The 16,530-nt window shown below is 32.5% G+C and overlaps 3 protein-coding genes and 1 pseudogene across 5 annotated transcripts; 3 read left to right on the top strand and 1 right to left on the bottom strand.

Moving 5' to 3' along the window:
- Window positions 1–710: 710 nt before the first annotated feature.
- On the bottom strand, window positions 711–5,178 carry LOC146926964 (protein CORTICAL MICROTUBULE DISORDERING 3-like). 3 transcript variants are annotated; one of them, XM_085700400.1, is made up of 6 exons: window positions 4,323–5,178; window positions 3,377–3,683; window positions 2,972–3,196; window positions 2,571–2,662; window positions 2,024–2,101; window positions 711–1,174 (listed from the first exon to the last, which is right to left on the bottom strand). In XM_085700400.1, exons 2-3 carry the CDS (start codon window positions 3,530–3,532, stop codon window positions 3,035–3,037), a joined length of 318 nt encoding a protein of 105 aa, XP_085556526.1. In that variant the 5' UTR covers window positions 3,533–3,683; window positions 4,323–5,178; the 3' UTR covers window positions 711–1,174; window positions 2,024–2,101; window positions 2,571–2,662; window positions 2,972–3,034. The 3 variants fall into 3 exon arrangements, with proteins under 3 accessions (XP_085556526.1, XP_085556525.1, XP_085556524.1); XM_085700399.1 differs by having other exon boundaries at window positions 711–1,289; window positions 3,086–3,196; window positions 4,323–5,172; XM_085700398.1 differs by having other exon boundaries at window positions 3,086–3,196; window positions 4,323–5,172.
- A 1,009-nt stretch (window positions 5,179–6,187) lies between these two features.
- On the top strand, window positions 6,188–7,841 carry LOC146926963 (putative acetyltransferase At3g50280; annotated as a pseudogene).
- Window positions 7,842–10,547: 2,706 nt separating this feature from the next.
- LOC146926962 (uncharacterized) lies at window positions 10,548–12,144 on the top strand. The gene has a single exon (XM_085700397.1). It carries the CDS (start codon window positions 10,616–10,618, stop codon window positions 11,942–11,944), a length of 1,329 nt encoding a protein of 442 aa, XP_085556523.1. The 5' UTR covers window positions 10,548–10,615; the 3' UTR covers window positions 11,945–12,144.
- A 3,984-nt stretch (window positions 12,145–16,128) lies between these two features.
- On the top strand, window positions 16,129–16,458 carry LOC146926961 (putative acetyltransferase At3g50280). Its single transcript, XM_085706999.1, has one exon. The coding sequence runs from the start codon at window positions 16,129–16,131 to the stop codon at window positions 16,456–16,458; it is 330 nt and encodes a 109-aa protein (XP_085563125.1).
- The last annotated feature ends 72 nt before the right edge of the window (window positions 16,459–16,530 follow it).

The raw sequence follows: 16,530 nt of genomic DNA, 5'->3' as shown, positions 1-16,530 counted from the left end.
AATTTATACTAAAAAGGACTCAAAACGCCTATGAAGTTGTCTGGTTAGGGAAGAAAGTGAATTACAATGACTCAAATTAAAACATTACAAAACTTTCCCCAGACCATGAGTAACTCACTCTAAAACCTCTAGAAAGTTCTCAAATTGCAAAATAAAACTTGAAAACATAAGTACAACTGTCATATTATGAGGTGTCATCTTGCTCACTTGGGCCTTTACAAAAGCGTGCTCTTATTGACGACAAACTATGCTTTTGGCTGATCCAGAACATGTATTATTTTCTCTGCTAAGAGTTAGAGGGTAGAGGAAATTGTTGATGCAATCAAAGTCACCTCTTAGAGGTGGATTCTCGCTAGAGAGAAAGTGGGGCCTTGTCACTAGTGCAGAAAACACTTTTTAAATCGGGTGAATATGACATTTTAAATCGGGTGAACATCTGATTTATAGGTGGCCGATTTAAAAAGTGAATTTGATTTTAAGTCAGCCCCCTTTACCCGATTTAAAATCGTTTAATTTAAATCTGTTGAACCGATCTTAAATCTTTTAATTTACATCGGATGAACCCATTTAAAAAAGGTTAACAAGAGTCAAAAATCTGATATTTTAAATCGGTTCACCCCATTTAAAATCTATGTGTTTTAAATTTTTTTAAAACACAATTATGGTACTGAATTTAATATAATAATAAAAAAATTCATGAACATAGCCACTAATATGAAATATCATATAATCAAATTTCATATCAAACCTGTCATTGTTACAATATCAAACAAATCCAAAGTTACAATATATAAAACCAAACAAAAGCAACTTAACATTGTTTCAAAGCATAGTTACTGACATAGAGGTTCTAGTAAAAGAAAGACCTAAACTATCCCTATACAAGATTTGGGGAAGAAAGGAAGGAGGTGAAGACCACCAATGAGAAGAGTGCATGGCAAGACCTTGGCCATTCTTAGCCAAATACATTCAATATAAAGATACTAAAACATGCTATCCAATTTGAAGCCTTGACATACTCGACATAAAATTGAATGTTTCATTCTCCTTAATCATTGTTTCTGCAGTGTATCGGATCATATTTTTTTGTACTTTCTACAATCTCCTAGTAGAAATTCAATGCGATGTTCACCTGTGTTTCATCAACAAGCTCTCCTGCATGTTTCCGATTAATCTAGATACCAATAAATGGAGATAAAAAAATTAATATCAAGGAAATATTAAATGAAGTGAATGAATATTATGGATTGATGAAGACCGGGAAATATTTCTTCCATCCATGATCTAACCTAATAAAGCAAATGAATAATATATTATTAATTGGAAGTAAGCTGGATAGTATAGTAGTATCTCTTGTCAGGCAGTAGAATCAAATAAATTTAAAAATAATAAGAGTTCTATTTTTTTATATTTTACCCTTTAGTCATAAATCATCAATGTTTGGTGCTTCATAACAAACAATCTAACTTACTACATCAGGAGTCACATAAGCATTGGGGTCCCCAATTTCATAGAGTAATTGTTCAGCACATGTATTGAAATCTAAAACTCCCCCACGACCTTCAAGTAGGATGAACAAATGTATGATTTAATAAGTGATTTTTGTACTAGTGTAAGTTACTTATTTTTTAGAATGCTCTTGGTTTATAACTTACAAGTAGGATGAACAAATTATATCCTCTTAACCAAGAGTAGTAATATTTTTAACATGTACCATGACTACTATTTGTTCACAATCAAAGAGTACTAATCATACAAGAATTGATTATCTTACTAAAAAATTAATACATGAATATAATTTATGTGTTTGAGATAATAGCAGAGAAAAGGAGAGGGATAGAGAGGGGTAACAGGTTGTAGGTATAATCTTAGTGGTAAACATATCTACATTAAAGATACAACACTATATGCAAGAGCTATCTTCTGCATAGACAAATGCACAAAACCATGGTTATACAGAACTTGGACATTGTAAATAGTAACTAAATCAGGTATGCATACATCAATTCAATCACATCCATACCTGGAGAAAGCCACACCGTCAGATAAATAATTTCATGGCCACTCCATATGAAAGATCATCATGATCATGAGTATCTACCTGCAGTTTGTCACATACTCAAACATTGCAATTACACTTCATAAAACCAACTTTTAAATCATCAACATATCCATTATTATAATTGAAGTGCAATTGACCAAACAACCATGAACTCAGCTCCATGTGTGATTTGCATCTTATTCAAAAATCTGACTCAAATTTGTGACTTGGTGATAAATATCAGATAAGATAATACAAGAATCCATTTTAGAAATAAGCATTCATGCTTAGAATATTCACTATATGCTTGAAATAACATATTTAAAGGTCTGAAAACAGAGCAAAGGTCTGACAACATGCTGAAGCATGCAGAAAGAACATTAAAAAAAAGTAAAATTCATGTCAGCCATTAGAAAATGGACCATTCAGTTGAAGTTTAAATACAATGAAAACAATGCCAATGGACTTAACTTTGGTATATAAAAGACGCAGTTCCAATATTTAAAACCAGGTCAAAGGAAATCGTTACCTTAAATTTCTTATTATACATTCAGTGGCATTAGCCTCTTCTAATGCTGCAGCAGCAGCTGCAGAAGCAAGAGCTTTCCTTTCCATTGCATCCTGGATTCAGTTCACAATAAATAAATAAAAACCTTTAATCAAATTTGCCTTCAAATCAAAAAGAAGAAAAACAGTAAAATAATGGTCAATCCAAGGTTACAAGAAACCAGCCAGGCTATCATCTACAAACCTATCATTTCTAATGCATAAACAATCAATCACACTGCATGCATTTTTGTACTATAAGAAAAGTGAGAGTCAGATACAGATTGCAATTTTTAGTGGTGGCACAATCTGTTTATATCATACTTGTGCATTTCCATATTATATGACCACTACAAATCAATGTTAAATTTCCAAAATTAATACCTTTCCAAGCCTTGAAAGTTTGCCAAACACAGCATCAAGAGGAACACTTCCATCAGTCCATTTCTATTCATGAATTGTAATGCCACAAATAGCTGCAAACTTGGATTTCTCTACCTCCAAACAACTTTGAGGAGAAGAGTCTATAGTATTCTCATCCACAGAAGAAGAATCATTGTCATCTGATTTTCGGCTTTTCACATCACTCAATCTCCTTGACATTGCAACCTGACAAAAAAAAATCAGAATGACTTCAATACAAATCACACTAAATATGTTGAAACTTTCCATTCTTAGCTCCATCTAAATTCATAATTTCTGATTTGAATTTCAATTAAGCATTCATTAATTAATTCATGCCATATATATAAAAAAAAAAATTAACATTTAAATTTGATGTTTATTTACCTGAGTTCTCAAGATTGATTGAGAATCAACCCTAGTTTTAGAACCAACACTCATATCTTTAGGTTGGCCTTCAACATTTTGTTCATCCCAATTCTTCCTCGCGGTCTTGGCGGACCCAGCCAACATATCAGAAATCTTAGAAATCCCAGCTACCATCTTCTTCTTTGCAGTGGAATCTCCAACAGCCGGCGAAAACTTGATTCCCCCAGACAACCTTCTTCCTCAAACGAAACTCCTCGGTGCACCTAGATGGCACAACATGCTCCACTCGAACATGGATTCTCTTCCTGAGAATCTTGTTCCTCACCTGAACCACAAATAGCAATATTTCAATATACTAAAAATCATGCAGAGCAAGAACCGGATAAACTCTCTTGCAAACACTACGAAATGAACCAGATAAATAACAACATATAATTACATTGATCAAACGGATGCTTCATACACAGGATGAATTAAACAAAACAAAAGATTCTCTAACTTATACATGAAAAGTACACATTACACAAATTAGCATAAAAAATCATACCCAGTGAACTACTAAATTGCACAAAATGAAACAACATAAATTCCACATGTATATTTACAAAATTCAAATACTTACATAATTCATTTGAAATAAAAATAATATAATACAATATACTCATCAAAACTGAAATCAAGTATCATTAAGTTAAATAACAAGAAAATAAAACAATACAAACATAATACCAAACTATCACTAAAATTATGAAAAGAACAATAATAAACATTATTGAACCAAAATGTAATTAAACAAGTACAAAACACACAGATCCGCATAGAAAATCATAAACCCTAAAATACAATAAATCAATAAGAAACGGCTTAAATTTCAAATGTACAAAACTCTAAACAGGGATTGAGAACATTTGCAAAGAAAACCACAGAACTAAAATTCGGAAATGAGATTTGATGAGAATCTTACTTGTTTGTTAACCTCAACACCAATAGCACCAATGGTAGAACTTGTGTGGCATACCCTTATGAACGGCACCATTAACTCTGATATCGACATAATCGCCGATGTGATAGGTTCTGAGGTAAGTGGCAAGAGCGATTGTACCCTTCTTCCTGAATGGACGAGAGAAAGAATCTCTCGTGCGAGATCTCAAACCATGACCAGTCGGCATCTTCTTCTCCTTCTAGTGTTTCTGCCGGCTGCTTCTAGGATTTGGCAAAGGCTGCTTCCTTGCCCTCGGAGACGGCTGTCTATACCTCGACGGAACAATGATAGCTGCTTCCCGTGAAACCTTCCGATTCTCCTCTCGAGCAGAAACCAAACTCGGAACCACACATTTCGATGGTACAGGTGATGAAGATCTCTTCATCTTCCCCGCCGGAGATGGATCTCTCTGAGCAGAAACTTTACCAAACTTCCCGTAAGAGGTTGAGGTAGAAGCCTTCGTTGGAGAAGAGTTCGGAGCTGGATAAAGTAGCTACAATTCCGATGAGTTGGAGAAGAGGTAGAACGAGCATCGCGGATTTCCCGTGAAGGTTTCACAGAGACGAGCAGCTCGCGTTTGGGTTTGGAAGAGGATCTAGATCTAGTTTTTTTTTTTGTTGGAAGAAGGGTGTAGATCTAGTTGTTTGGTTAAGTTTGATGCTATATTTATTTTAATTTTAATTTCAATAAATTAAATCATGTGGACCGATTTATTATCATTATCACCATTTTGAGTTTGACTCTTATTTACAACCGTGCCCCTGAATTGAGTTTTTAAATCAGGTGGATATCCACCCATTTAAAATCTTTGACTTAAAAAGTGATTTTTGCACTAGTGTGTATGTTTTATCAGTGGTTTTCTGGTCCTCTTATTAGTCTTAATTTTTAGGGTTTTGTGATCTATTTATTTGTTTGTCGAGTACCCCTTAAACTTCTCTATGATTTTAGGGTATATTATTTGTTCTTCTCGTTAAGAAAGTTATTTTTCTCTCTTAAAAGAAAACTTCACAAGCATCTATAATATAGCCATGTTTCATTACATTTGGACAAATCATCAACTACTCCCCTGCTAGCTCAAATATGTCATTTGTAAGAACAACTAGTAATATCAATTGCAGTGCTTTAATAAAAGAATAATGATATTTGTCAATCATTTTGTGACAATTTTTTAGAGAATTTTTTTTTTTTTTTTGGAAATTTTTTTGACTCAATCTCATTCCCTCTTCTTATTGAACAAAAACAGTAAAGAGAGAAAGCGAGAGAGAGAGAGAGAGAGAGAGAAAGAAATGTAAACACAATTAAAGCATGAGAGAGAAGGTTAATTTAAAAGTTATTTGAAAATTTCGCTTGATACAATTTTCAAGCTTCACTCGAAAAGGTTGATATGACTTGGTGTTGTTAACGTTTGTAGTTTTTATCGTTCTCTATCTTTTTCTTCTATTAATGCAGAATTTATTATTTTTTTCCACTATTATACCCTTATTTTTTCCACTACAATTAATAAGGATATTTTAGTAAATACAACTAATTTTACCATTGAAATTTTTTTTTGGTTACAGAAGCTAAATTTTACCATTGAAATCAACACAATTAATTATTTTCTTAATAATCGTGCACAAACCTTAAACAACTAATATTGTGACACAGAGGGAATATAATATATGTAAAGTCTCGGGTTGAAACACCAGCCACCACAAAAAAAATACCAACTTGTAAATTTACAGTTGTTCTAGAAATTGTTATACACATAGACAAATATCATGATTTTTCAGCTTTATTTCAATGATTGGGTGAATGTGTGGTATACCACTTCGGAACAAAAATATCATGATTTTGTGATCAATTGAGTTTCTTTATATAAGCGCACAGCCACAAATCCAAATATGTCCATCCAAGTGAGCAAATCAACCTCAAAGTATAGATAGAAATATTGCTCAAGAAAAAAATGGGAACCGTACGAGTTCTGTCCACTGATACAATCAAGGCACCAAAATCAAGTGATCAAACTATTGATTTGACTCCATGGGATCTCCAGTTTCTACTTCTTTCAACCAACAAAAGTGGTCTTCTTTATCACCATCCAGTTGAAGCTGACCAAATCCAACGGCTGAGCCACTCTCTGTCCTCTGCCCTTGCCTTTTTCCAACCTCTTGCCGGCCGTCTCAAAATAACGGAACACAATGACAACACCGTCTCGTATTCTGTTATATGCAACAATGCAGGTGTTCTCTTTATCCATGCTGCAGCTGAGAATACTTGTGTTGCTGACATCCTAGAACCTACCTATGTACCTCCAATTGTTGATTCATTTTTCGCTTTAACTGAGGTTAGAAGCTACGAAGGCACATCAAAACCATTGTTGGCGGTTCAAGTAACGGAGCTAGTTGACGGTATTTTCATTGGTTGTTCATTTAACCATGTTGTCGTTGACGGAAAGTCTGTGTGGCATTTCATCAATTCATGGGCCGAAATATCACGTAGTTGTTGTCATCATCAAATATCTAAACCCCCAACACTAGAGCATTGGTTTCCAAATGGTGTTCAACGGCCAATACGATTTCCTTTCACTTTGGAGCAACAAAAGAATCACTCTGATGGGTTGAGTTTTTCGTCATTAGATGATGAAAAACTTTGTTTATCAAATAGGATATTTCATTTCACAAAAGAGAAAATTGTACAGCTGAAATCGAAAATCAACGAAGAGATCGGTGCCATCAAAATATCTTCTCTACAAGCACTTTTAACTCACCTTTGGTGCTTGGTGATGCGTTCCAAACAATTTGATCTACAAGAAGTATTTAATAGATTCATGATAGGAGTTGGACCAAGGTTGTATGGTTAAAATGAAAGTTGGGGAGCTGTTGGAGGAAGGTGGACTTTGTAAAGGTGCTTGCGAGATGAACAAGTTAATCGCTTCACACACCGATGAGAAGTTGAAGAATCACTACGAGTCTTGGTTAAGAAATCCAAATTTTGTTAGGCTTGCTAACATGGTAAAAAATAATTTCATATCCATTAGCAGTTCTCCATGGTTTGATGTTTATGGTAATGATTTTGGATGGGGAAAGCCTGTAGCAGTTCGTAGTGGATATAAAGCAAATGGACTTGTTACAGTGTTTGCCGGAATAGAAAAAGGTAGTATAGACCTTCAAGTTTGTCTTCCACATGAGATTCTGGAGGCAATGGAAAATGACCCTCAATTCATGAATGTTGTGTCTAACCTATGAAGCACATTTATGGACACTGGACACGACACGGATACTGACACACTGTCACCGCTAATAATTCTAGAAAATCGCATATTTCAGTGTAATTATATGTGTCGGTGGCGTGTCGTGTCCGACACCGGAATACGGTTCATCCGAGGAGTGTCCATGCTTCATAGTGTCCAACTATGCAACGTGAGAGGCGTGTAAAAGCAGTTTGCTACAATATTGTTCAGTTCTTAGTTTTTTTTTTCTTTCATTATCTATGGACAATGGTAAGAAGTTTTGATCCCCAGTTTATGTTTATTTTTTTTAATAAGCAGTTTATCTTATTATGAACATCAAATTAGGTCGGCGGCGTCTAACATCATGTTTGGAAACACTACAGTATGGTGATGAACATACGGTGGCTAACTCTTGGGTTACTAGCTTCGTGTTGAATGTACAATGTGACTTCAAAAAAAGTAAACCAACTAATCAATATATGATGTCAATTTTATTTTTGAAAGAGTCAAAATGATATGATTAAGATTTGTTTGATAAAATAATAATAATAGTGGATAGCCACTAAAAATATCTTAAAAGTGAAGAACCTATGACGAATAGCTTATAAGCTAACTTATAGTGGACAAATTAGCTAAGATAATTTACGGGATTTGGTAAAATTATTAGTGGTAATTACGGTGTTTGGTAAAATTAGTAGTTGGATTTTTAGTAAGATGACAGGGTTAAAATTGAGAGAAAAAACGACAAAATATAAACTAATTGAATTAGCTTATCAAAATAAGTTATAAACTCATAAAAAAAAATGTTATAAAACAAATTTATTTTTAATCATATGAGCTTATAAGCTATAAGCTATAAGAATGAAACTTTGGTGCCATTTTTTTTTTTTAATCAAACCAAATTAACTCATAATTACAAGATTTGTTCGCTACTTTGAGGAGCATTTGAGAAAGATGCTCTTGATCATAGCATAAGGAATGATATGATCGAAAAGTTGCAACATTAATTATTAAGCTAAAGTGCAACTTTGACCCCCTATCTTTCAAAAAGTTGCGATTTTGGCCCCCTAAGTTTGAAAACTACAATTTTGGTCCCCTATGTTTTAGCCCATTTGCATATTTGGTCCTTTTGGTCAATTTTGACCAGGTCAACGCATACGTGGCATGCCACGTGTGTAATTAATTAATTAAAAAAATAAAAAATCGAAAAAATCAATTTTTAAATTAAATGAATGAAAAAAAATAATAAAAAAATATTAAAAAATTCTGGAAAAATGAAAAAATAAACAAATTTTAAAAATTTTCCAGATTTTAAATTAAATAAATGAAAAAAATCCAAAAAATCAATTTTTAAATTAAATAAATGAAAAAAATAATAAAAAAAATTAAAAAATAATGAAAAAATTCGAAAAAAATAATGTCAAATTTTCCAGATTTTTTAAAAAATTTAAAAAAAATACGGAATTTTTTTTTATTTTTTCGAATTAAAAAATAAACAAATTTTAAAAATTTTCCAGATTTTAAATTAAATAAATGAAAAAAAATCCAGAAAATCAATTTTTAAATTAAATAAATGAAAAAAATAATAATAAAAAATAATGAAAAAATTCGAAAAAAATAATATCAAATTTTCCAGATTTTTTTAAAAAAAAATACGGAATTTTTTTAAAAAAATCTGGAAAATTTGATATTATTTTTTTTGAATATTTTTTTTCAAATTTTTTCCAGAATCTTTTACAGAATTTTCTAATGTTGAAAATTTGACATTCTAAAGGCGCAAGGAAACGAAAAAAGTATACACAAAAACACCGACGAGAATACAACTTGGCCACAAATTTGGTACATATTTCTTCTTTAGGGAAATAAATGTTTCCATGACATTACTTTTTCGAATAAGTGATTCTTGGAATTGTCCATGAATTTTTGTGAAAATTTTTTCGTTTTTTTAATCATTTTTATTAATATTTTTATTTTTCAAGAATTTATTTCATTTTTTTGTAATATTTTTTCGTTTTTTAAATTTTTTTATTTTTTCATTATTTTTCTTTTTTCCAAAATTTTTTAATATTTTTTTATTATTTTTTATTTTTCCAGAATTTTTTAATATTTTTTTATTATTTTTTTCATTTATTTAATTTAAAAATTTATTTTTTCGATTTTTTATTTTTTTAATTAATTAATTACACACGTGGCATGCCACGTATGCGTTGACCTGGTCAAAATTGACCAAAAGGACCAAATATGCAAAGGGACTAAAACATAGGGGATCAAAATTGTAGTTTTTAAACTTAGGGGGCCAAAATCGCAACTTTTTGAAAGATAGGGGGTCAAAGTTGCACTTTAGCCTAATTATTAAACAAAAGCGCACAAAGAATAAGTGACACCAAACCAAGAATAAAAATTAAAAATTGTTACCGAAGAAAGGGAAGAAGAAATTTTAACTCACACAAATTTTACACTAGCGTAAGTTAACTCACGCAGGAGTATGATCTTTTCAGTTGGGAATGAGCGAAAACTGCTGGGTAAATAGCAGAATTCCAATTTGTTCATGATCTCATCGAATTAAACAACATTTTGTTTTTATGTGATAAACAACATGCGACTGTACGTGGAGATAAGGAAATCAGGTGGAGATAACGATAGGTGGAGATAATAATATTTTTCTATTTGTGTGATTGAACTTTTTTGAGAAATGATATCTGGATGATCATTTTGTATAACTTTTGCGATAATTTTTTTTATCATATTTAAATTATTTTTTTATTTTATCATTTTATTGTCTCAGTTGGTATAGACAATGTATCCCGTCTACCACCAAAAAAAGATATCAATTGATAAATTTATAGTTTTTTTTTTTAAAGGTTATAAATTTATAGTTGTTCTAGAAATTGTTATACACATGGACAAATGATCGTTCAAATAGAAATTTTTCAGCTTTATTTCAATGATTTGGGTGATTTCACTTCGCAACAAAATAAATATCATGATTTTGTGATCAATTGAGCAAATCAACCTCAAAAAATCAACCTCAAATAATAGAATAGAAATATTGCTCAAGAAAAAAATGGGAACCGTACGAGTTCTCTCCACTGATACAATCAAGGCACCAAAATCAAGTGATCAAACTATTGATTTGACTCCATGGGATCTCCGATTTCTACTTGCTTCAACCAATAAAAAGGGTCTTCTTTATCACCATCCAGTTGAAGCTAACCAAATCCAACGGCTGAGACACTCTCTGTCCTCTGCTCTTACCTTTTTCCAACCTCTTGCTGGCCGTCTCAAAATAACGGAACACTCAGACAACACTGTCTCGTGTTCCGTTATATGCAACAATGCAGGTGTACTCTTTATCCATGCTGCAGCTGAGAATACTTGTGTTGCTGACATCCTAGAACCCACCTATGTACCTCCAATTGTCGATTCATTTTTTGTTTTAAACAAAGTTAGAAGCTACGAAGGCACATCAAAACCATTGTTGGCGGTTCAAGTAACGGAACTAGTTGACGGTATGTTCATTGGTTGCTCATTTAACCATGTTGTCGTTGACGGAAAGTCCCTATGGCATTTCATCAATTCATGGGCTGAAATTTCACGTAGTTGTTGTCATCATCAAATATCTAAACCCCCAACACTAGAGCGTTGGTTTCCGGATGGTGTTCAACGGCCAATACGATTTCCTTTCACTTTGGAGCAACAAAAGAATCACTCTGATGGGTTGAGTTTTTCGTCGTTTGATGATGAAAAACTTTGTTTATCAAATAGGGTATTTCATTTCACAAAAGAGAAAATTGTGCAGCTGAAATTAAAAATCAATGAAGAGATCGGCACCATCAAAATATCTTCTCTACAAGCGCTTTTAACTCATCTTTGGTGCTCGGTGATGTGTTCCAAACAATTTGATCCACAAGAAGAAGTATTTAATAGAGTCGTGATAGGAGTTGGACCAAGGTTAGTTCCACCATTACCAGAAAATTATTTTGGAAATGCAATTATAAGTTGTATGGTTAAAATGAAAGTTGGGGAGTTGTTGGAGGAAGGTGGACTTTGTAAAGGTGCTTGCGAGATGAACAAGTTAATTGCTTCACACACCGATGAGAAGTTGAAGAATCACTACGAGTCTTGGTTAAGAAATCCAAATTTTGTTAGGCTTGCTAACATGGTAAAAAATAATTTCATATCCATTAGCAGTTCTCCATGGTTTGATGTTTATGGTAATGATTTTGGATGGGGAAAGCCTGTAGCAGTTCGTAGTGGATATAAAGCAAATGGACTTGTTACAGTGTTTGCCGGAATAGAAAAAGGTAGTATAGACCTTCAAGTTTGTCTTCCACATGAGATTCTGGAGGCAATGGAAAATGACCCTCAATTCATGAATGCTGTGTCCAACTAATGCAACGTGAGAGGTGTGTAAAATCAATTTGGTACAATATTGTTCAGGTCTTAGTTTTTTTTTTTTTCATTATATATGGGACTATGGTAAGAAGTTTTGATCCCCAGTTTATGTTTATTTTTTTTAATAAGCAGTTTATCTTATTATGAACATGATAGTATGGTAATGAACATGCGCTGGTCTAACTCTTGGATTACTAACTAGCTTCGTGCTGAGCGTACAATGTAACTTCAAAAGAAGTAAACCAATATGATGTCAATTTTATTTTTGAAAAAGTCAATATGATATGATTATAGTTGATGAACCTATGACGAATAGCTTATAAGTTAACTTATACCGGATAAACTAGGTGATATAATTTATGGTGTTTGGTAAAATTAATGGTTGGATTTCTAGTAAGATGACAAGGTTAAAATTGAGAGAAAAATGATAAGTTATAAACTCATGAGAAGAAAAGAAAAAGTTACAAAACGAATTTTTTTAATCGTACGAGCTTATAAGCTCTAGGCTATATAAGCTACAAGGCAAAAGCTCAAAATGTGGCATTGCCAAACAAATACTAAGTAATCTATATATTTTTTATTAGGAAGTCATCAAGTTAGGTGTAGGAATACTTTAGGTTACACCTTTCGAGATTGTGTAGCTCAACTGGTTTCAGCTAAGAGATAAAGAGCTCGACGTTCTGGATTTGAACTCAAACGAGGGAGCAAAGTTTATCTAACAACTAATTACTAATATTTGTCATTTTTAAAAAAAAAAAACTTTAGGTCACACTTGATTTTGGCCATACTTTTAAAATTGATCGATTTTAATTTATTGTCAAGAAATAGTAATCAATAGTATAGAAGTTTTAACTCAACTGACAAATATTAAAATTGTTGAGATGAACGTCGCGATACGAGTTTGAACTTGGGATCCTCACATGTGTGTGTGAGTTTTAAAGCTCACCATTTTGAAAACATCATGCTTATGTTCAATTCCTCGATCATAAGCACCAATCAGGAACCTATCTGGTATGGTCAAACAATATCAGATATCACCAAATCTAAAAATGTCATGTATGGTTGTCAAACTCGCGAGTAAATTCGTAGACTCGTACGAGTTTACGAGTCTAGAAGGGTAAAACGAATGGATTTGCTCATAGAATCATTTTTGTGGTAGACTCATGTAGACTCATACAGACTCGCATAGACTCCTGAGTCTAACAATTTTATGAGTCCATGAGTATTTTTGAAAAAACTATTCTTTGTTTTTTTTTTAAGCTCAAACTAAACAAAATTTGAAAGGAAAAAAAATCTAGAAACCTCTTTTCTTTTTCGATCTCACTCTCGATTTAGAAACAAAACTCCCACTTTCACCAAAGATAGAAGAATCCATGTCATACTCACCTACGCCGACGACATTTTCTTCTTCCTTTATAGACGACGTTCTCTTTTTATGTATATTGTGGAATCTGATGTTTTTAATAATGATGTGCAAAGTGGTGTATGCAATGTTGAATTAGGTGGAGGTTAAAATAATCCTAGTTAGGTCCCTGTTAATGATGAATAAGGTATTTTATTTGGGGTTGTGCTTGATGATGATAGTAAGGATGTTGGTGAAGATGATGGTGACTATGACGACGGTGGTGATTTTAATGACGAACAAGACTTCACATGAGTTTGGATGTTTGAAGCCATAAACATATATGTTTTATGATTTGTTTGGTATATACAGTAACCAACTAGGAAGGAACTAGGATATTGTCTACTTACTTTTCTACCTTTTTTTAGAGTAAAATAATTTCATTCATTCAAAACCAAAAATAATACAATCAAAAGCAAGAGTTGGGACATTCCCCACCCACAATTTGAAATCAAGACTAACAATGAAGATAGTGAGATACATCCTAACAATACATATATAAAATTCAGAAAGAAATATGGCAATAATAATCCAAAAACACAATCTTAAAAACGCAACCAATTTCTTCCATATATGGTCAAAGATCACCAAAATTGTGAGATCCACAGTCTTCGATGGTATCCAACTCGGGAAAAAAAATTGTGGGTTTTTCTTTTAATTTTTTTTATGGAGTTTGAAATTTTAATTTTTATGTTAATTGGTGTTCTATTATAAATATATATGTCATTTATGTGTCACTAACATATGTTTTTAAAGTCAATTTTAATTTTGTATAGACTCGTAGTCGTGTTTATAGACCATTTTAAAGTCAACCTTAATTGTCATCTGCCCCAATCATGTCAAATCCATTTTTAAAATCTAGCACTTTTGTCTTTCCAAGCTTTCCTACTCAATTTAGATCCATTGATACTTTGATCAATGAGAAAGCAGGATCCAAATATAAACCTTCTACTTCCTCAAAATTTATGGAACTTCAGACTAAAAGTGAATTGGAAAAGAGTTCCAGATAGATAATAAGGAACATCAAGTTGTTTGATGAACAAGAAATCTCCCAGAAGTTATTGGAAGACTTGCGCTTCTATCAAGTTATTTCCTTTGCTTCCTTATCCAATTAAGCCACCTATTTCTGATTTTATTTTGGAGACAATGCTTATGGCAAAGCCATCAACCTCTTCATCCTCATATTATTCCTCCCCTTCCAAGTAGTTTGCTACTTTGTGATCCTTTTTGTTTATGTCAAAAGGCTAAGAAGTATTAGGATCTTTTTTTATTAAGTTCTGAATTTGAAAAACTTGGGATTTAAGTCATATTCTAATCATGTTTTATGGCAAGCAACAAATGACGTTGATTGTGATCATGATTGACTTAGGATTAAGTATTTGAACCGTTTATTTGAATTTTGATAGCTGACTTTTGTAATATTTTGATGATTAACGAAAGATTACAGTTCTGTAATATTTTGAACCATTTAGTGTGATCCTAAATGGAGATCATTTAGATCCTAATATCATTTAGTGTGATCTTCATTTACTTTCATTTGCACATTCATTTACTTTCATTTGCACATTCATTTACTTTGATCTCCGTAATGTTTTCATGATATTTTGATGATTAAATGAAGATCATTTAGTGTGCTCTCCGTTTATTTGAATCATTATTTTGTAATATTTTGAGAGCACACTAAATGAAGATCCTAATACTTTTATTTGCACACTAAATGAAAGTAATGGATCTTCTCCATTTAGTGTGCTCTCCATTTACTTTCATTTGCACACTAAATGGAGAAGATCCTAAATTCATGAAAACATTCATTCACTTTCATTCTATGAGAAACCAAACTTGAGAACTGAACTGAACTGCATGATCCAAACAATTGTTTGTCATTGCACAACTAATTATCAACCAAGATAAAACATCCACCTAATTTTTTTTCAAAGAACAGACAATCAAAGAATACATGTTTAGATGTTTCATTGCACAACTAAGTTTTTTTTTTCCAGAATACCCCCTAATAGGCCAAACAAAAACCAAAATTTTTGTAAAAAATAAAAATAAAAATTCGTTTTTGTATGCCTATTAGGGGGGTATTCTGAAAAAAAAATATTTTACAGGGGGTAAATCAAAAAAAATATTTACAGGGGTAAACCTGAAAATGGCCTATATTACAGGGGGTTAAAGCACCATTAACCCAATATTTAAAAGGTAATGCCTCCACTTAGCAATTCAAACAACTCATTTAACCAAGATGCTTCAACGGAGACAACTGCTTCAACCAAGATTCTAAAATGTTTCCTCTGATTGGCCCTTTTTAATATTTCCTATTGACACTAGCCCACTGTATTTCTATTTTTCACTAACACTCACTTTTTTTTGTTGCCTCTGCCTTCAAAGTACATATTTTCCACTTCAGACCTACTTTTTGTTTAAAAAATAAATAAAAATATATTTGAAGAGACAGAAACCGTACCCTTCCACTTGTTTAAGTCATCATGGAATATCTCACCACAACCTACCAGCCATTTATCTTGTTTGAATAAGCCTAGCAACCACATAATATAGTTACATTTATGCCATGATGTTATCTTAACAATATTCTCATGTCTTTTTTATATTCGTTTATTATATATCAAGTTTTTTAATTGATCAAGTTTCTTATATAATCGTTCTATGAATTGAGTGTTTCGCACTCATAATGTAGGAATATGAAAGCGCACAACCACAACTATATTTTATATTTGTTCATCCAAGCTTCAACGTATAAAATAACCTGAAATAAATAAATGGGTGCCGTCCGAGTTATCGCCACCGACACAATCAAGGCACCAAAATCAAGTGATCAAACGATCCATTTGACTCCATGGGATCTCCGTTTTCTGCTTGCTTCAACCAACAAAAAGGACCTTCTTTATCACCATCCGGTGGTAGCAACCCAAATTCAACGGCTGAGACACTCTCTATCCTCCGCCCTTTCCTTTTTCCAACCTTTTGTTGGCCGTCTTGAAATAACGGAACACAAAGACAATATTGTCTCGTGTTCCGTTACATGCAACAATGCAGGTGTACTCTTTATCCACGCTGCAGCAGAGAATACTTGTGTTGCTGTAGCATGAGGAATTAATGAGCATATGTAGTTAAATTATAGTGTAAATCTACTATGTTGCAAATATAAAAATTATAGTGTA

This window comes from Medicago sativa, chromosome 4 (assembly GCF_051527215.1).
Source record: "Medicago sativa cultivar Bolivia chromosome 4, Bolivia_mono, whole genome shotgun sequence".
NCBI lineage: Eukaryota > Viridiplantae > Streptophyta > Magnoliopsida > Fabales > Fabaceae > Medicago > Medicago sativa.
The sequence above is the reverse complement of the archived record's forward strand: the minus strand, read 5'-3'. Positions and strand labels throughout refer to the sequence as shown.

What these genes read in the sequence shown, in the direction of transcription:
- LOC146926962 (XM_085700397.1), top strand. Translation starts at nt 10,616, where the DNA reads ATGGGAACCGTACGAGTTCTCTCCACTGATACAATCAAGGCACCAAAA.
- LOC146926964 (XM_085700399.1), bottom strand. Translation starts at nt 3,532, where the DNA reads ATGGTAGCTGGGATTTCTAAGATTTCTGATATGTTGGCTGGGTCCGCC. An exon ending in AATCAATCTTGAGAACTCAG is followed by an intron (nt 3,197 to 3,376) that starts GTAAATAAACAT and finishes TTTTTTTGTCAG; the next exon opens with GTTGCAATGTCAAGGAGATT. An exon ending in CTCCTCAAAGTTGTTTGGAG is followed by an intron (nt 2,663 to 3,085) that starts GTAGAGAAATCC and finishes AACTGAATCCAG; the next exon opens with GATGCAATGGAAAGGAAAGC.
- LOC146926961 (XM_085706999.1), top strand. Translation starts at nt 16,129, where the DNA reads ATGGGTGCCGTCCGAGTTATCGCCACCGACACAATCAAGGCACCAAAA.